Source organism: Phalaenopsis equestris, unplaced genomic scaffold, assembly GCF_001263595.1.
Source record: "Phalaenopsis equestris unplaced genomic scaffold, ASM126359v1 Scaffold000090, whole genome shotgun sequence".
Taxonomy (NCBI): Eukaryota; Viridiplantae; Streptophyta; class Magnoliopsida; order Asparagales; family Orchidaceae; genus Phalaenopsis; species Phalaenopsis equestris.
The window spans coordinates 896,437-917,692 of record NW_018164532.1 but is presented as its reverse complement, the minus strand read 5'-3'; the positions used below and the strand labels follow the sequence as shown (position 1 = coordinate 917,692).

The following is a 21,256-nucleotide window of genomic DNA, read 5'->3' as shown; positions in this document are numbered from 1 at the left end:
GCCGCCGCCGATGCCGTCGCCGCTACATTATTTCCGGCCGCTGGCGCGCTGAGACTCGCAGATCCGCCGTATAGAGGAATCTTGTTGCCAGAAACCACTACATTTAGGTTCCTCATACTCTTCCTCGATTGATAGAATTCCTTAACCTGGCCGCCAAATTCGATCAATATCGATTCGTAAGCTAACTGAGAAACTAAACAAGATTTGGATCTTGAAAGCTTACTGTTCCGATGGCGAGCGAGAGCTCGTAATAAGATAGATCGAGAGGGGTTGAAGTTACATGAACGCCGAAAAATGTCCCGGTATTTCGAAAGCTCATCTTCACGGTTGAATTCAGAGTCGCCAAATTGGTCGGCACCAGCGACGCGTCCGTTCCAGCCGAAATCATGAAATTCTCGAACGTTATGCTCTGTGCGACATTTTCAGCTACAAACAATGAGCGATCGATCGTTGATTGAAAGGGAGAACGGGGAGAAGAAAATAACAGTAGAATTACCTTCATGGAAACCTCGGGGCGTTGGGAATGGCTGGCTCCCCAGAGGATCAGGGCAAAGAAGGAGAAAAGAAGGGCGAAGGCGAGGACGAAGAGGGGGCAATAGCAGCGACGAGGAATGACGCCGTGAGGACGATCTTCGTCGTCATCGAGTAGACCTTCTTCTTCAATGACATCGCTGTCCTTCCAGGGTTTATCGGATTTATGGCGGCCGGCGACGGCGGCGCCGTCGGGGGTGACTTTGCGGGAGGCTCCGGGTTTGAGAGAGCCGGAGAAGCGGGTGGAGGAGGATTCGCGGGAGTGGTGCCCGACGGAGGAATGGGAGTGCGGAGGAGAAGCGGTTGGGCTGAGCACCGGAGTTGAGTGGAACGAAACCGTCGTCTTCTCGCCATCGTGGGAGTCGCGGGAAGGGCTCTGCACGTAGTACACCGGCCGGCGCGGCGATCTTGTCGGCGACGATGGCGCGATGCTCGTCACCTCTGAGTCCGTCTTCGCGTGTACCATTCTCTCTCCCTCTCTCGCCGCTCTCTCTCTCTCTCTCTGCACTGAGGTACTTCTAGCTTCGACGGTGTGAAGTTTCGCGGAGGATAGTTTTGATAATTACACCCGTTCTTTAAAGAAGCTACGTGTTGTTCGGAGGAAAATGAAGCTGCGATTTTGGGATGGTGGGTACGAAGGGGTGTGCGAATAAACTGTGCTGGTCTAGGGATCATAGGTGGACCGGTGGGGGAAGCTGATGGGGATCTGTGGATTATTTAGCAAGCTTATTTATTAAATTAGCGTGGAAAGTGGGGAGAAGAATAAAGGCGGGAGGAGCACATGCCTACTTGGTCTCATAATACACATTATTGCATGATTTTTTTATTTTTTTAATATATTTTTATTTTCATGGGATAAAATACATTACTATAATTTTATTTTTTATATTTTTGTTTTGTTATAATTTTTATAATGATTTTAATATTGCTCTATGTAGATTGAATTGACTGGACATAAATAAGTTAATGTGTAGGAATGTGTAGGCACATTAGTTTGTGTAGATGAGTAAGAGGAAGATTATGTGGTTCAGAGATCTCTCAAGCACGAGATGTCATACGTTCACGTTCAGACTGTCAGTCATCGATGGCCACATCGTCACACGTGTCATTGGCGATGTCGCCGATGATAGTCGGCCATCTGGACGTATGGACGTCGGTATAGAATATTGTTTCTTCAAACAGACACAGGATGACATTCGTGTTTTGAAAAACCAAAGAAGCGATGTGGGCTGCCAACATCTAAGGGCGATTGATTTAGGGTCGAGCGAACCATCAGAATCGTGTGACTACAACCAAAGCATGGAGAATTACGTCAATCACACTTATCAGAACATTCGATGTATCACTACAATGGACTTGTCAAGGGGTTGACACTTGATACCACACGATCATGATTAAGCCTTATGAACAAACAACTCAAGACTGGCGGCAAATGACCCGAGTCTAGAATTACCCCTATTCAGAGTTAAATTTGTATATGGTATCGCCCGAAACCTTTAGGGCGAATTTTTTTTCTAATATTATCAAAGAATTTTACAATAGTACGCAAAACTATATCACGATCTCTAATTCAACCTCACTAAATTTGCATAAATCTTACTTTATAAAGTATTTTTTTCTAATATTATCAAAGAATTTTACAATAGTATGCAAAACTATATCACAATCTCTAATTCAACCTCACTAAATTTTCATAAATCTTACTTTATAAAGTACTTTATAAAGTATTTTTTTATATTTTCTTAAGTGAAGTATAGAGATTATTAGGTGTAATAAGTAAAAACATAAAATTTTAAATGGTAGATATATAAATACATGAAATTTATGCGGTATGCCTGCAATTTTTTCCAAGAGATTTATGAGGGGGCCGGAATTTATTATTATTTCTTGAAGCAAATAAAATGGCGTATAGCACGTGAAGTCATTCGGTGACAGTTCATATGCAAGCTGGCCTCAACGATTCTCCCTCCACCGACTGCTGAAATTTTGTTTTTGGTTTTGTTTTTTTTTTTTTTTTTTTTTTTTTTTTTAATATTAAAATAAAGAAACATAAATTAGCATTAAAAACATAACTGATTTTCAAAACTACCCCCCTCTTTTATTTATTTTAAAAATTCTCACTCAAAATATCAAAATTCAATATTACGAAACCCACCTCAATGTGGGGTCACATGTGGATGCATTGGTTATGTAATTTAAAAAATCAAAGAGGTTATGGGTGCTATTGTGTAAATAGTGAAAAATTAATTTGGAATTTAGATTAGAGAGGGATTAAATCCGAGTAAACAAGTCGAGCTATAAGCTAAATTTTGAGCTCGAATTTTTTTCGAGCGGATTTCAAATCATATATGAATCAACTCGAATTGACTTGTGAGGCTACAAAAAAAAAAAATTATAAAAATTATATAAAACGCTAAATAAAATCGAATATAAGAAGATACAAGACAATTTTGAGCTGGAATGGATTCATGACTCGGTTTGAACCATCTTGTTTTGATTTTGAGTTGGATCGATGTGATTTGGAGCTGGAATTGATCCAAAGAACTCAAATTTGAGCCAACTAATTTCAATTCGACCTCGATTCAATTTCGAGCAGGATCATCCTTGATTCAATTTCGAGCAAAATTGGCTCTATATTGAATAGAAAGAGCTATGAGCCGATTTCAATCTAAACTCAATCTATTCGAGCCATGTCAGCTTAGCGGATTTCATTCAAGTAACCTCCAGTTTATGATTTGGCTGCAATAATTTTTATTTTGGAATAAATTGTATCAGATTCTTAATTATCAAATTAAAGTATGGAAAGTAAGAAAATAAAACAATGTAGACAATAATACTATGCATCATAATTTGTCTTTATTTCTGAAAATTTAAATTTTCTTTTTTATTAACTTACATGTATGTGTGTGAGTATTATTAATGCATTCCTAAAAAATCATATTAATTAACATAAATCTTGATGCACATTTATTTAAGAAGAGGCATAAAAAATAAATTTTAAAATATATTTTGGGCAACATTGTAGTCATATGAAGCTTCTTGACGAGACGAATTCAACAAGCCTAAAAATCACTTTGGATTGTTCAATGGAAAAGAGTCTCGATTCATGTATTATTTACAGAGAGTGTCATTGTTAAAATTTTAAAATAGACCCTTGCTCTCTTCTTTAGGGAGCCCTAGACTTGGAGAAGAAGGTTGAAGAAGCTCTATGCTATTGAGGGTTCCCGTGCTCCATCGTTGTTGGACCATTGCGTATACTAGCCACTGTTGGCATTGGACAACCACTGCTCGACCATCACCATCATCGTCATTTGATCGCTATTGTCGAGTTGCAGTTATCATTAAACCACAGTTGTCCGCTGTAGTCACCGTCGGACCACCATCATTGGGTCGTTGTCATTGTAGGATCACTGTAGTCGCACTGCTATCATTAAAGGACCAACGTTTTCGGACTACCATAATCACCACCACGAGACCATCGTCATCTAATCGTTGTCATTGCCATACCATTGTTGCCTGTATAGCACAGTCCTCGCCACCAAACCACCGCAGTCAAGCCACCATCATCGTCACACCATTATTGCTCGACCACCACCATCTCAGCGATAACCATCACCATAGGTTTGTCACCATCGTCGACCACCACAATTGTCGTCGCCTAACCACAGTCATTTGGCCGTCACCGCTAAATACAATCGTTTTGGTTGCCATTGTTGTTGGATCACCTTTGCCCGATCACTTTTGTTATCATCGTCGCCACACCGAACCATGATTATCTGATCATCGCCACCGCCAAACCACCATTACCTGATCATCATATCACTGCAGCTGAACCATCGCCATCAAGTCATCGCCATAGTTCAATTGATCACCGTCGACTCCTCTTAACCACGATTATCCAGTTGTTGCGGTCGGACCACCGATGTCAAGTTGTCACCATCACCCCAACCTAACCACTGAATTTTGGCCCCCGTGGTCACCAAACCACCATTACATGACTACCACCACCATCATTGTTATCAAGTTGCAACCATCTGACCGTCATCATCAGCCCACTACCCTTACCTGCCAACCGTTGCCCTACCACTTTTGTCATCGCCACCTGACCAATATCGGACGGATCATCGTTGCCTGGCCACCACAATCATTGCCGCCGGACCCACCTCATGATCATTGTCATCGTCTGATTATTTGTAGCTGCCAGACCACTATTACCTAACCACCACTATCAACACGATTAGAGACTACTACGATCAGATCATAACCACCACTATCAACACGATTAGAGACTACTACGGTCTGATCGTCACCACTATCAACACGATTAAAGACTACTACAGTCTGATCGTCGCCATCGCCAAACAGTCATTGTTTGTGTTCAGATTTTCTGTAATATATCATTTCTAAATCTGTTTTTTATTAGCGGCGGTAGCTTGGACAAATAAATTGTTAAGTAACCGGACGGCATGCACATGGTGGGGTACGGAGTAGTTAGGAAGATAATGTAAATTACGTTAAAATGAATTATATGACTTAGGGATTCATTTTGATATGAATATATTATAAATTTTAACTTAGTAATATTTTATTACACATAATAGTAACGGAATTTTACATACATGCCACAAAATTTCTATTTATTTACATATCTAACCTTCAATGATATTTATACATGTAACATCTTTACTTCATAAACTTATGCATGAAAAAAATCATGATATTTTCATGTGTGTAAGGAATTGCAGCGATATACATAATATTTAAATATTAAGTATGTAATTATGTAAGTACTGTGCGGTATGTAAGTAAATACCCCTCATAATAATAGTAATAATAACACTATAATGTTTTATTTTATTAAATTATAATTAATATGAGATAATATTCGGATTAATTTTTAATTAATAGTTTATTAATCTATTTATCTATTTAGATTCATTGATGTGTAATTTTTTTATCTCTCCCTTCCTCGCCTGCCTACGGTTTTATAAAATAGTATGTCAATTAATCATTTATTATTATATGAAACATAAAAAAATCAGTTAATTGAATTAAACTATAAATAATATTATTTTTTACTTATTTTTTTATTAATTAATATATATTTTTAAAAGTACATTCAAAATTTATATTCAACACTCCATAAAAAAAAAAAAAAAATTACATTGCACAAGCCCGTTTATCCTTTGCCCGTCCACACTCCTACATTAAACCCGCATCAAAGAATAATGGTAGTGGTCGACGATGAGCTTGTCGGTAAAGGCATCTTAGACCCTAATTTCACCTCAACACTGGCTTCTGCTTAGGGTCTATTTGGGATGGCTGGGGTTTTTTAAATATGTAGTTGTAAAGTTGTGGTGAAAAAAACAACTTTTTATAAAGCTTTTGTGGAAATTATGAATTTATATCATTTAAAAAAAAATGATACTGCGACTTTGTTGCAACCATCGCACTTGAACATGTCATGCTTAAAAAAAACTTCCTACTATATAAATTTCTAGAAAGCAACACAAAATTTTTTTTCAAACGAAGCTATGGTAGCAGTCTGAAATGCAAAGCAAACAAAATGCATTTTTTTCTGTCTTTCTGTGATCGAATTTATTAGAAACAATATTTAAGAAAATAGAAGAAATGATATTTAATTCTCTAGGATTAAACTTGTCATTTGTATTGTTTGACAATATTTAAGCTAAATCTTACATAAATCTTCCAATATTTAGCCCCACATGAAGTGTTTGATTGCAAGTAAGAATTAATTTAAAAGTAGAATTTAATAAACTCTATAAATCTAAATTCACTAAATTATAAGGGAGTTAAATCCTAAAAAAATATTCATGTGAGAAATATTAAATCCCATTTAGCTATGTGAAATTGTTTGTTGACAAGTTTCAAGATTTAAGTTTGTTAGATTAAATATGAATTTAATATTATATATTAATGATATAATTACTAAGGGTGGGTAATTTTAGTTTATATGTATTTTGCTATTTATAATTACAATACTCCTTAATTACCAAAGCTAATTTGTCATTAATATATATTTTTAAATAGATTAATGATTGATCAATATTTATTACTCAATAATAAATCAATAATTGGTTCATTATTATGATGTTTAATAATTAATTTTAATTTTATATTATAAGTAACATCAATTAATAATTTTTTTTTATATAAATCATAAACTAATTATTTTTCGAGCTTATATTAATGAAAAAATAAATTAAGTAAATTAGAATTGAATAAATTAATTTAATTATAATTGGTTTTTAATAATATTTTAAATAATAATTTATTAATTAGTGGTTGAATCAACTAAAAATAACTTAAACTAAATCAAATCATAATAGTTTAAATTTAATAATATTTCATTGATCATTGTAATGAATGATTATTTTAATTAAATTCAAAAAATAAAGTTTAAGACATTAAAATAAAAATATGATTAATTTAACTAATTTAATCTTTTTAAATAAATAATATTTATTAAAAATAAATTTCTTCTTTCCCCTAAAATAAATACCCGTGCCTTCGCCTTGCTTCGCTCGAGTGAAACCCTCGCCAAACCATCGCCTTCATCTCTCACCTTCTCCCGGTTACGCCCAAAGATCTTCTCTCCGGGCCTAAATCGCTACCTCCTCTCCAGGTTTCGCTCAAAACCTTCTCCTTCGTGATAGAACCCTCGCGATACAGTTGCAATTAGAGCTGGGCAGGCAGTAGCGGTATCGCGGCGTACAGAGACCGAAACTCTGATGCTTCTCCTTCCTCACTGCTCCTACCCAAAAGCTAGCCGTCGCTCCTCTGCCCTACCTCCGTTTCTCCTCTGCCGAAAGCCATGCGAGAACCTGAAGACCCACAGCTGAAGCGGGGGCGAGCTAGGAGGCAGGTATCCATTTCTTCGGCTGTTGAAATGCTAGGGTTTTTCGCCTCTGTAAGAAATTCTGCGCAGCTTTGTAATTTCGCTTTCCACTGTCTTACACCGAAGTACAGAGCATTATGATTTCTTCTTCTTCTCATTTCGTCGAAGTGTTCCGATTCGATTTGGTTCTTTACCCCTGTTGGTTTTTTTTTTTTTTTTTTTTTTTGATGTTTTGTTGATTGATATCTCGAGTGGGTTTGTCTGCGCGTTGATATTGCAGCCGAAGCTATCAGCAGTTGTTGTCTCTGCTTTGCATCCGAGAGAAGAACTCTTATTTTTTGTGTCCTGATGTTATTTTTGTCGGCTTTTTCTTAAAAGATGGATTCGTTTTTGACCATTTGGTATTCAGGAGATGTTTTGGTATTCAGGAAATAATACCTGTTTTGTTATCCAGGAAATGTATTTGACCATTTGATAGAGCATTGAATGTAAATTTGTAGGGAACTAACATATATTGAATGCTCCTATTGGTTCTTATTTACAATGAAAGGAGACTACAATCAAAGTCACAATTATGCTTATGTATGATACTATAAATAAAATAAAAATGGATAAATCAAGCTGTGCACATTTCCAACTATATGGTTTATTATATACTGATAACTCCACTGCTACAGCCTCTTGTGTTACATAGTATGGTTTCTGATATGATATGATAAAAATTTTGATGAATATAGCAACAATTAGAATCCTGGAATCCAATAACTCAAAATACCATGAATTCCTCATCGGAAGGAAAACAACTGCTGTCACTTTATCAACTAGGAAGTCCACACATTGTAGAGATATATGGCCTATATGTTGTAACAGAAACAGTGCTTAATAAAACATGAAAATATATGACAGTCCAAACAAGGAGATAGATTCAAATGGATACCAAAATGGAACAAAAAATTGCAGTCCTTATAGAAATATATGGCCTATATGTTGTAACAGAAAATTGTAGAGATATATGGCCTATATGTTGTAACAGAAAGTATATGATAGTCCTATCGAAATTTACTGAATTCTACCTTGCTGGGCTGCTATCAAACAAGGTGAACTTTATAAAAGTTGAATGCATAAGAATTCAGCAACATCTTTGTAATTCTTCCTTCATTTTATTTTTAGATTCCCATTGTTGTTCTTCATTGAGGGAAATGATGCCAAATCATTGAATGACCTTGAGCTTAAGATGGAATTTTTCATAAAATCGTCATTAAAGAAGTCTAATGATCATAGCATATCTCACTGAATCCAAAACTTAACAGTGAGCTTTGTTTAAATCAATATGTCAATTATTTTACACAACAAACCTTAGCGGACATATAAATACAATTTCCTAGTATATGGAGAAGTTAAACATTCAAAAAGCCAAAAATCAAAAGCACCGATTGTTAAAACAGAAGAAACTGCAGTGTTTTCCATTACCTTCCTGACTGGTCAAGAAAGACCAGAAGATGGCATAGCTCTACTGTATGCTCCTTACACAAGAAGCAAGCTGCTTCCTGAAGTCCATTCCCATGACCACTACCATCTTCAAGGAAGTAAATCTAATTTCAAAGTTTTTAGTTCCCGGAACAAAGCAACAATCAAATGCTTCCCAACCTACAGTACATGAAGAGTTCTAGTCCTTCAACAGCATCCAGACAAAAGATCAACTAATGAATAAAAATTGAGATCGGGGGCCAACAAAAGACAATCCGTGAGTACTTAAGCCATCCTAACTAAACGATTCTTGACCTAAGACTCCATTAAATCAAAAAGGAAAATTCAAATTAAGTCAATCATTGCTCCCAATTCAAAAGTCGAAGGGAATACAACAAGCACACTGACGAAAGGAAAGTAAATAACATTAGAGAAATTCCATGAACTCTCTCCGTCGCCTCGCTTTCCCTCCCCTCAGATTTCAATCCACAAATTAGAAGATTTGAGGGGATAAGCAAGTTCTTCTTCGCAGACTTCTGACCTTAAGCCCTTATTAATGGTATCGTTGGACGTAATCCCCTCCGTCCGGAAGGAAGGCGAACGCGATAGGGGGGTTGATTTTGTGGAGTCCGGATCTAATATTCTCTACAGTGTCGGGGAGGAGGAGTTGGGCGATTTTGTGGAGGAGCTTGGCGTCGCAATGGGAGCAGCGTGGAGAGGAAGCACCAGATGTTGTGGTCCACTGGGGATCGGAAACTAGGATATCCAGGCGGGAGACCCTCCATAGCTACAACATCGAGAGAAAGAAGCAGGGTGGGGTGATGCGCTTAGGGCAGAGAAGTCTTTCGCTCGAAGGAAACGCGAATCGCTGGGTGCAACTCGCGATCCGCGTTTAATACAAAATACCGAACAACTTTTTTCCAAAACGCCTTCAAAACACAATACCAAACGCATCCTTAGTAAATCCGGAAGTTACGACCAAAATCAGTATAATTCAGATATATGAAAACCGCAGCTTGATTTTGTCTAAAATGACCGTCTGGCAGGATTTAGGTTAAGTCCTGTTCTAAATCCGTCCGTTACCAGGCAGCTCCCTAGTTTAAACCAGGTCAAATCCTGCTACCAAACAACTGCGTAGGGTTCCTGATAGTAAGTTATATCCCCATGATTTCTTTCTCTGGCTAATCAAGTAATAATGGTGCACTGATTTTCTCTAGCATAGAGTATTTATATATTTTAATTCTCAAGGAATGCAGAGGTGAATTATTGATAAAATAGAACTCGATTAAAATATTGATGGGAGTCAAATTTTTTTTAAAGCACGACATCTCAATTTGTTGAAAAAAAACCTTATCAAAAGCGCATAACCCAACAAGTGATTGCTGATGCGCATTGTAATTTTTATAGATTCACTATTTCCTGGTTTTTATGCGTGGTTTAGTTGCTGTGGAAGTATGGATTGGTGCTATATTAAACTTGATAGCATTAAATGACCTGAATTTGGTTCTCAGTATTTTCTTCTAATTATTTTTTCCTAATTTTCTTGCAACTATAATTCTATGATTGAAACTAAGTTTCAGAATAATGCTCAAAACTTTTCTTTTTGGTTCTGTCTCCAGATTCCTAGGACTTTGGATCTTCTAGCCATGTCACTTCGTCCGACCATTGGATTCCATTGGGATTCATGTAGATCAATTTTAGGTATACATATTAAGTTTCTCAATTTTTGTACTCCTTGATAGCGACAACTGTAATAAGAACAAAAAATTTTTTTAATGCAATAAATTAAATCTTAATAGTTATAATTTAATGTAATGATTAAACTCTTTGAATTTGTGTGCCCATGACCCTTATATATAGGGCGCAGTGGATGGTTTTTAGTTGCTTGAGTCTATTTCTCTTTGATTCCACTCGACTTCTGTATCATTCTTATGGAGAAAGGATCTGATTTGACTCCCAAGCCCGCAGACAAGGCGAAAATGTTGGCCGCCTTCGGAATGAAGAGGCGCCGGCTGGAAGGCGAGCCCGAGAAATTAGATAAGAAAATTGCCAAGAAACTGAAATTGGCCAAGCGAGTGGAATAGTAGTCTTCAAATTCTATCCTGGAGGGACCAGAGAAAGGTCAATGCAACACTGGAAAGGAGCTGAGTGGTTTGGCGGCTGGTCCGTCTAATAAGAACCCGCTTAGATTTTGGGTCAGCCAGAGATTGCAAAGGCCTCTCAACCAACTTGTGTACCAGTAATTGGTGGGAGTAAACAGCCGGTCAGAGAGAAATGAGCTGCCAATGATCTTTTATTGTTGAATTTTGGTGGTGCTAGTTAGTCTATGGCGGAGAAGATCCTGGGTATGTGTTTTATTCTTGTCGTAAAATTTACATGGATTTTTGTTGTTGGACGTACAATTATTATAATAAAATGACAAATATATTAAATAATTAATAGGTAAAAAATAAGATATCGCTCGATATAAATTTAAAATACCATTATAAAATATTTTTGATAATTTAAAGATAGTTTTTTGAATATATTTGAGTACATTTTATACTAATATTTTTTTAATTGAGTATAACGAGTTAAATTAAGACTAGCTCGAGATTGACTTGTTAGCTCACCAAACTCAGCTCTCGAGCCACTTATCGAGCTGAACCTAAACTGGCTCATGAGTCGACTTAGCTTAGTCACACCCCTATTTATAAACACCCAAACTTTTGCAAGCAATTATTTTATTCCATCCAACTACAAGAGCTTAAAATTTTTCAAGCAATTATTTTATTCCACTAAAGATATGTATGCTAGAGGTGTTACTTGTGTTCGAAGAGGAGAGTTGACCAAATATTTTCCTATTTCAGCTGGATTGCATCAACGATCTACCTTAAGCCCATATCTTTTTTGCTTTAGTTATGGATGCTTTTACTGGACATTTACAGGAGGATGAACCTTGATGTATGATTTTCGCTGATGATATCCTTGTGGATAATAGAGAAAGAGTTCTGAAAAATCTTGAATTATGGAGGTCTACATTAGGGTCTAAAGGTCTTCGTTTGAGTAGATCTAAAAATGAATACATGGAATATAATTTTAGTAGTTGTAGATCTTATGACAAAGTTATAACAACGATTGACCAAGTCATTAAAAAGAGTAAACTTTTAGTTGTCTCGGGTTTATTGTTCAGAGTATTGGTGATATAGATGGGGTTGTTATTAGTAGAATTCAAGTTGGATGGTTGAAGTGGATGAATACATCGGCCTATTGTGTGATAGAAAAGTACCACTAAAACTTCAAGGAAAATGTTTTAAGATGGTGTTGAGATCCGGAATGCTTTATGGCATAGAATGTTGGTATAGAAAGAAGAAGCATAAAACTAAGTTAAGTGTTGCTTAGATGAGAATGCTTAGGTGGATGAGTGGCTTTGACGCTTAGAGACAAAATGTGAAACGAATGTATCCGTGCAAGGGTTGGTGTAGCTCCAATGGCGGACAAGATTAGAGAGTCGTCTTGGATGGTTTGGTCCCATTAAACGTTGATCACCTGAAGATCCAATTAGGAGAGTAGATGTTTTAGATTGAACTTATGTTTAGAAAAATAGAGGTGGAACTAAAAAGACTTCAGCACTTCTTATAAAAAATGATATTAAATTATTAGAATTAAATGAAAATATGACACTCAGTTGGACACAATGGAAAAAATGATTCATATAACCAACCCCACTTGGTGGGATAAAGCTTTGTTATTGTTGTTGTTGCAGCTAATTGCATATTTCATTGTCCATTTGGGTGGTCAGGCAACAAAGATTCATTCAATTTTGTTTGCTCGAGCAAACTTAAAAGTTCAGATGTGTTTCTTTTCTTTATATTCATTTTTCTTTTTCATGGAGAGATGCAGTTTGACTTCAATAGAAGCTTGATTAGTTAAGCTTGTTTCTAAGGACAAATGCTTCCTTTTTTATTTTTCATCCTTTCTGTTTTATTTCGTATAAGGAGAGTTTTTTTCGGAAACTCATGATCTCGGGCATTGTTGATTTGTTATTTGGGGGATGTTTGATCATATCGATTAAAGTGCCAAAATTTTTCCCTGATTGTTTACATGTGGCCATTTTAGTGTCAGTCTCCAAATTAGTCCACATACTCTTGAAGCTGGGGTTGAAATGTTCTTCCATGTGGGCTATTTCAATTCATATTAAAAAGTATGGGAATCAAATTGACTTTTTTATAGGCCATAGCCCTTTGCAAAGAGTTAGTGGAGTATTTTGACACTTTTCTCTTTGATCATGTATATTTCATCTCATCATATATATTTGTTTTATGATTAGGATGAGGAAGAGGTAAACCATATACATCCTAAGGGTTTCTATCGGCAGATTGTGAAAATATGGCAAAAACTAGGGATCGAACTGAGGATTTCAAGGATGCTGTCCGTACTTCGGCTGTTTCATTCGGATACACTGAGGTGAGAGATACTTTGAAACATATTCAAACTTTTACAAGCAATATATTATGGCATTATTTGATTTTTTTTTTTTTTTTTTTTTTTTTTTTTTTTTTTTTGGGGGGGGGGTGGGGATAAGCAAGTTTAATTTTTCACATGAGAAGCTGTGTGGTAGTTGTATTAACCTTCGTAGCTTATTATCTATTATCTTAAATATATAGATGGCGATAGATGTCTTGGTCTTTCCGACTATTTTTCATTTTTAAGTTAGATTTAATGTTATGGTTTCAGTATCTTGTGAAAAATTGCATGTTCTGACAAATTTGCTTTTCAGTCCATGTTGGTTCCGGTAATGGCATCTTTCATCATGCACAAACCTACGCATAGGTTGCCATTTACCAAAGCTGCGCTAAAGACGGTATAGAATGCTTTTAGTCTATCTAATTTCAACGTGAAGTGCAATTTTGCATAAAATAATTGTAATATTGGCAGTTATCTTTTGTTCCTTCTATAGCTTGAAGGCATAAACGAATTGGAGCATTTTATTTTAAAGCACCAAAAGGATTATTTGAATTTACATCGCACCACCGAACAAGAAAGGGACAATATTGAACATGAAGTGAGTCATTTACTCTGAGTCTTTGGTGAATTTTTCTTATGAACAAGTTGCTTTTCATTTTAAAAAGATTTACATACATACCACTCAATTCCATTGTATGTACATCTCTATCACCTAAACTTCAATTTTTACATATGAGTCATTTACATATGAGTCACCTCTCACTATGCATAAAAAAGGTGTATTTTACTTTTTAAAAGTTAAAATAGTGGCAGTTTTTATGTGATATGAAAGATTTGGGTGGTGTACATTTAAAAAATAAAGTTTAGATATTGGATATGTAAATACACAGAAATTGGATGATATGTATGTAAATGACCCTTGATTTTATTTTCCTTAAAAGAGAATAATCCATGATTGACATTCAGGTCGGTGTTTTTGTTAAAGCAAGCAAGGAGCAAATTGATATTCTAAAAAATAAGATTTCTGATGAGGAGAAGCATGAAAATACAAAAAGATGGCTTCCCATGCTTCGTGATGGTTCTCATGCGGATGAGGTAGCTCATATGCATGGTGTGGTATGCAATTCCTCTCTTTTTTCCATAATTGTTTTATCTAGATTATTAGACCTAGCACCTATGGTAGGATTTTTGAAGACCGCAGTTTCAATTTGCTTTAAAGAAAAGTGGAGATTTACATAACCACACAATTCCTTTTTATTTACATATCTAAGACCTAAAGTTAATTGCATTAATAACCCTTTGGTGTCATAATCCTATGAATGAAAAGGTGTACTGTCGTGATTTTTATATGTGATATTAAAGATTAGAGTGCTATGTATGTAAATACATAAGAATTATGTGGTATTTGTGTAAATGCCCCACAAAAAATACTATGTTACTGAAATTTCTCAGTTCCGCTTACTTTGTTAATTGCAGGTTTTGATTTTAAGTGAAAGACTTCATTCGGTTACGGCTAAGTTCGACCAACTTAGGGCTGTGCGTATTCGAGAAGCCATTAATCGTGCAATGCCCAGACAAAAGAAGCGTACAATTACGACCAACAAATCTCCAGAAGTGCTTACATCTGATTTTCCAGAGCTTGTAAGCCATGAATTTTCTACTGAGCCTATTACAGTGCAGAATCAACTTCTTGATGATGAAACACGGGCACTTCAGGTTGACTTTTATTATGATTAAAACCTTTCTTTTTGTTTTGTTTTTTTGTTTTGGGAAATTTACATACCTTGGACACAATTCTTATGTATTTACATATCTTTCACTTAACTTTCATCCTTAGATACATAGCAGCTTGGTGCTTTAAACTTATGAGTGTAAGAATGACAATTTAGGTGTGATATGTAAATACCATGGATGCAAATGCCCCCTTTTTTTTTACGGAATCACTTCTTGCTGTACACTTTATTCATTTGCAAGTTATATTTCTTCTGAACAACTTATCAGGTAGAGTTGACAAGTCTGTTGGATGCGGTACAAGAAACTGAAACAAAGATGATCGAGATGTCGGCGCTGAATCATCTCATGTCGACGCATGTCTTGCAACAGGCTCAGCAAATTGAGCTGTTGTATGAGCAGGTCAGCTGCTTATGTGAATCAAAAATTAATGCTGGTTTTTTGAATTATTTTATCTTGTAAAATAATTGGAAGATTTACGTACATAAGACTCGATTCTTATATATCTACGCATCTAACCCTGAACTTCATTTTTTTACATATGTACCACTTTATGCATTAAAATGAGTATTTCACTTTTTAAAAGTGAAATAGTGGTTTCTTTGATGTGATATGAATGATTTGGGAGGTATAAATGTAAAAAGCAATGTTTAGTTGTTAAATATGTAAATACATAGAAATTTTTGTTTTGATGGCTTTCGCTTTCCATCAACTGCAGATCAAAAACATGAAAATCAAAAGATAATTCCATTGGCAAGTGAATTGTGTCAAAACTTTTTAATTACTCTTATCATAAGAAGAAGGGATAGTCAAACAATTTTTTTAGCTCAAGACATTGAGCTCATCATAGCGAGCGTGCTTATGTTCATGTTAATTTGAACCAAATAAATAAACAATTAGATAAATTTTAGGTGATTAGGATCTATTGCGACTCCGGGGGGTCAAAACTGTAAATGGCGATTCAAATCTCGCTAGCAATGCCAAAAATTGTGGATCGAGAAGAGGAAGAAGAGAGCTAAGCAGTGGGATGTGTTCATTTCATTCATTGATGTCATTATACGCCATAAAACTACTCATGACATTTATTACATTGGGACATTTGCATACGCTGTACATAATCTTATGCCCATAAATAGGGGGTTAGCTTTTCGAATAAAGATTCACACGCTTCTACTTTTCTCTCTTTCACTCTATTGCTTAGGTCTGCCTTTAATAAGAAGTATTTATAAAATAACAAGACTCTTAAGAACACATTATCTTTTGATTAACCAAACTTAATACCTACTATAACATACTGACTAAATTAAGCTATTTATGATATTTATTAACTCATATATTGTCCTACAGTTTTTTCCCTCTTTGTTTTTTCTCAACTTCTTGTTGAAAGTAGTATGTTATAGGGGATTAAAAATTCATTTTAAGGTGTTATTTGGTTTGCTGTATAAGGAGTGCATTGCATTCAAGTTGCAGGAATTTCATAAATCTAGGTGTTAGATCGAATAAATTTGGAACATATTGTAAAATTACAATTCATTCTCTAATTTTTTTTTTCAATGTATTTGGAATTTGTGGGATTTGAGCGAATTCTAAATACATCTCTTTGCTTAACTGGTTATTTGCTGCAACCGGCCACCCAAGCCGCCACCAAAAATAAAAATGTGAAGTCCTTCATTTATTTCCACTAAATCAAATAACTTCAAAATATTCCAATAGGGATATTTACATACATAGCACACCCAAGACATTGCTATTCACAAATCTAGCATTCTCTTTCATCCATTTTCAAATTGTCACTCAAATATCAAAATTCATTATAAAACTTCATTTTTATCAAATTCTCAATGGTCTGATCGTAGCATGTGTAAATACATGGATTTGTTGGTTCAAAAATATAACTTGGGTGCTAGATTTCGTAGATAACAATGTTTTGGGTGCTATGTTTTTATTCAGAAGTTACCGCTCAGTATCAACAATTTTCTTATTTGCTTCTATTAGAGAGAGTCGTCTTAGATGGTTTGGTCACATTAAATGTCGACCACCCGATGATCCGGTTAGGAGATTAGATGTTTTAGAGTCAACTTATATTAAGAAAGACAGCGGTAGCCCTAGAAAGACTAGTGCATATTGTATAAAAAAATGATATTAATATTTCAGAGTTACATGAAAATATGACACTCAAAAGGACATTATGGAGAAAAATGATCCATGTAGCCGACCCCACTCAGCGGAATAAAGGCTTGTTGTCATTATTTTTGTTGCTACTATTTTTTTTCTATGTACATCTTATTTCTTCGTTCCATTTGTTTCAGGCGGTGGAGGCAACAAAGAATGTGGAATCAGGGAACAAGGAGCTAACCCAGGCCATAAAGCGTAACAGCAGCAGCAGAACTTTCCTGTTACTCTTCTTCTTCGTTCTAACCTTCTCTGTCATCTTTCTCGATTGGTATAGCTGACATTTTTTTTTTCTTTTTTTTTATTGGGATAATTACATGCAGACCACCCAAAACATTGATATTTACAAATTAACCATCCAAATGATTTCCTTGAACTACCAAACCGATGTATTAAAGCGTGTCACGAACGAACCATTGAGAATTTGGTAAAAATGAAAAATGGATGAAAGAGGGTGGTTGATTTGTAATTGGCTAGTTTCTGGTTTTTATATGTCTCTTCTTCTTGCTCGTCTGAACTGTAGAAATATACTCTTGAACGGTGTAGATCCTGTATATTTATATATTTGAGCACAATTCATAAGATTTTTTTTTTCAAGGGGGTGAAATCTAATAAAAATGACTCTTATGCAAACTTTGACTTAATTTCTATGATGATTTAATTATGAGAGAGGAGGAATTTGAGCTAATTATTCCGTCCAAGGGTTGTTAGGAAATACTTATTTTCTTGTAGGTCCCGCTGAAAATACCACCATGAATGTCAGCCGCGTTTCATGTGGTCAAATCTATAATCCTTCTATTTCTTCCATTTGTTACGTAAAGTCATATCATGAACTTAATTACGTGGTTAAATGACATCATTAAGCATCATTATTGTTCTAATTAATCATTTCAAAATAGACACGTCATCAACTCTAAAAATAAGGAAAATAAATAAAATAATAAAAAATTAAAAAAAAAAAACGTGATTTGTGCCAATAATTTTTTGCATAGTAACTAAATAAGTCAAATTCTTTTCATATATATATATATAAGGATCATGGATATGTGTTGGATTAGCTACGTACTAATTTGTTAATATTGTTGGAATAAATTATTTTTATTAAAAAAATTCAATAATTCAAGAGATCACCGTTGGTTCAGATTCCTTCGAAGTCCTATGAAACGGTATGGCTGAAATACATGATCTCATGCAAATTGACATTCTCATACCATACAATTTGTTTCTTATATATATATATATCTAACTATTTAACTTTCATATTTATATTAATGATATAAAAAATGTTTATTTAAATTTTTAAAAATTGATAAAAAAAAAAGCAGAATGATGATTTAATATCTTACTATTTCATAGAGATCTAACACATAAATAAAAAGAAGTGGAATGAGGAGACACCATGATGTTTACCTGGAATAACTCTAGAAGGGAAAATCTGGAGACAAACTAGTCAAAATAATCTACTATGTAATTAGGGTTGTCAAAAAAGCTCGTTGTTCCCAAACAGCTCGTATTCGGCTCGTTCGTCCAAGAAAACGGGCCGAACACAAATAAATTTTTAAAGCTTGAATTATAAACGAGCCGAACACGAACAACTCCTTGTTCGCTGGTGTTCAGCTCGTTTTCGCTCGAAATAAAAAAAAAATTATATAACTATTTATATAACAATATATTATATATATTATTTATATAATAATATATTATATATATTTATGTCTAAATTTAAATCATAACACCTCATGTGACAATGTGGTTAGTGCATTCTTTTGTATATATTTGATCCAGGTTCGAATCTCACACTTTACATTTATTTTTCTCAATTTAAGTTTAACGAGTCAATTTCGAGTCAAACACGAGCCGAACACGAACACAAATATTTTAATCGAGCCGAACACGAACACACTATTCACGAGCCGATTTCGAACACGAGCTATTTCGAACAAGCCGAACACGAGCCAAGCCTGAGCTCGCTCAAGCTCGGCTCGTTTACAACCCTATATGTAATTATAAGTGCATAGCTCCACTCTTCATCTGAGTTGGAGAATATGAAAGTACAAAATTGATAATCATATATATATAATAGTAGTTTAACTATAATAATCATAACTGAGCTACAAATGATGTGATTTTTGACTTTAATAACAACATTTTGACTCAAATGTTGTAGTTGTTTGTTATAATGACAGTAGTTGGTCATAAAGACTGTAGTCAATGGCTACAATAATAAAAAAAAGATAACAATTGGAAAACGTGATAGTAATAGTTAGCTGTAAAAGTAATACTTAATTGTCACAAATGTATTAGTTGGTCATAAAGATTGTAGTTGGTGGTTGTAATAATGAAAATTGATCACATTGGTTGTAATTATGAATTGCGACAATAGTTGTTGAGCACAAAGATTATAGTTGGTTCTAAGAATGCAATAAATGGCTAGGAAGGTTGTAGTCAGTAGTTGTAATAGCAGCAGTTGCTCACATAGATAATAGTTGGAAGTGGTAACAATAGAAGTCTGTTGTTACAATAGCGACAGTTCACTACAAAGACTATAGTTGAAAGTTATAACATAAGTAGTTCTCCACAAAGACTATAGTTGGTTGTTGTAATAATAGTAGTTGACAATAGATATCGTAGTTTAAGTTGTAACAGTAATAGTTGACTGCAAAAGTCAAAGTTGGTAATTGTAATATCATTGGCCATATAGACCATAATTGGTGATTGCAATATCGTATGTTGACAATATAGGCCATATTTGGTGATTGGACTTATTCTCTTATAGAGAACGACATTATAATTTTACACGGGACACTGCTCTTGGCTTTAAAGATGGTAAAGATAAATGCATGTGCTAGAAACAATCACAATATTTTAGTTGTAACAATCGTAAGCAGCGGTTGACGGTGATAGGTGGTGACAGTCGATGGTTGTCAGCTGCTATTGAGGCCAGAAGTTGGCGTCAATTCTTCAATATGAGTGTTATACATTAAAACTAAATTTGGGATATGATGTTTGAAAACAAGGATCTCCAGTGGCAGGAGGTTGGGGACGTAAGTAATGGCGGCCGACAGTGGTTGTCGACATTTATGGAGGCATGAAGTTATCGTCGGGTCTTCAATCAAGAATGGGCTCTGAAATTCCTCTTATTCTCTTTCCTCTTCAAGTAAGGAGAGGGGGTGGTTTCATAGCTTATAGGGTATGACATTTTGGTCATTTGGAGAATAACTTCCCCAATTACCTGATCAAATAACCCATATTGATCCTCCTTGATCATAAGAATTTTTTTAATGATTTAAACACCTAATTAATGAAATCATAATTGAGCGAACTTGAGTTCCTTGGATTCATCTCATCGACACGCTCGATTTGACTATAAAAATAGATCAAATTTTCACTTCACTTGATCATGAAATTGGCAATCTAAAGCTTCCAAATATGCTTCAATAGCTTGATTCAAGGCATGGTTTGACTCAACTTTGATATCATTAGATATGTCATATCGAGACCGCGAGTTTGACGATATGAAAGATTTTAAAGCTACACATGTAAATCTTAAACTTTAGATGTTATATATTTAAATATTATAATAATTGTGTCGTATGTAAGTTAATTTCTGATAATTAAATTAAAAAAAACTTAAATTCATACCACTTTTTTCACATATTTACATCCAACACCTAGTTTGATAATTTTATTTATAATACAATATCATAAAATTATAAAAGTTAACAATAGTAATACTTTAGATCTTTTACTAAAAATTATAATTTTTACAGCTAATATATAAAAAATCATGTTCGAAAATTAAAACTTATCAAAGCTCTCTAACAAACGAAAAATTATTTCATACGAACACCACATACAGAGATGCACCGATCTCCACCGCTCATCATAGCAAATATATATTTCAGTGAACCCCACTTTCATTTTTTTTTAAATTTTGATTGTGGTGATCGACGATAGAGATCAGACATGACATGCATCTCTACCTGTATTGTCTGAATAATTTATCCTAATAAACACAGACGCATTAATTAAATTTTCATTAAAAAACAT

At 34.8% G+C, this 21,256-nt stretch overlaps 2 protein-coding genes across 2 annotated transcripts; one reads left to right on the top strand and one right to left on the bottom strand.

Annotated features, from left to right (window-relative positions):
- Window positions 1-5: 5 nt before the first annotated feature.
- LOC110020002 lies at window positions 6-1,165 on the bottom strand (the record flags this gene model as incomplete). The annotated part of the gene is given in 3 exon segments (XM_020717941.1): window positions 6-146; window positions 224-409; window positions 497-1,165. Coding segments are annotated over 3 exon segments (828 nt in total), but the record flags the coding sequence as incomplete, so codon positions are not given.
- Window positions 1,166-7,092: 5,927 nt separating this feature from the next.
- LOC110020055 (syntaxin-81) lies at window positions 7,093-17,819 on the top strand. The gene is made up of 8 exons (XM_020718028.1): window positions 7,093-7,417; window positions 13,167-13,303; window positions 13,617-13,700; window positions 13,797-13,901; window positions 14,270-14,419; window positions 14,780-15,019; window positions 15,305-15,436; window positions 17,344-17,819. Exons 2-8 carry the CDS (start codon window positions 13,226-13,228, stop codon window positions 17,485-17,487), a joined length of 933 nt encoding a protein of 310 aa, XP_020573687.1. The 5' UTR covers window positions 7,093-7,417; window positions 13,167-13,225; the 3' UTR covers window positions 17,488-17,819.
- Window positions 17,820-21,256: the final 3,437 nt, after the last annotated feature.

Bases quoted from the DNA above. Each gene is read 5' to 3' on its own strand.
- LOC110020055 (XM_020718028.1), top strand. From the start codon at position 13,226: ATGGCAAAAACTAGGGATCGAACTGAGGATTTCAAGGATGCTGTCCGT. The intron at 13,304-13,616 runs GTGAGAGATACT...TTTGCTTTTCAG, and splicing joins TTTCATTCGGATACACTGAG to TCCATGTTGGTTCCGGTAAT. The intron at 13,902-14,269 runs GTGAGTCATTTA...ATTGACATTCAG, and splicing joins GGGACAATATTGAACATGAA to GTCGGTGTTTTTGTTAAAGC.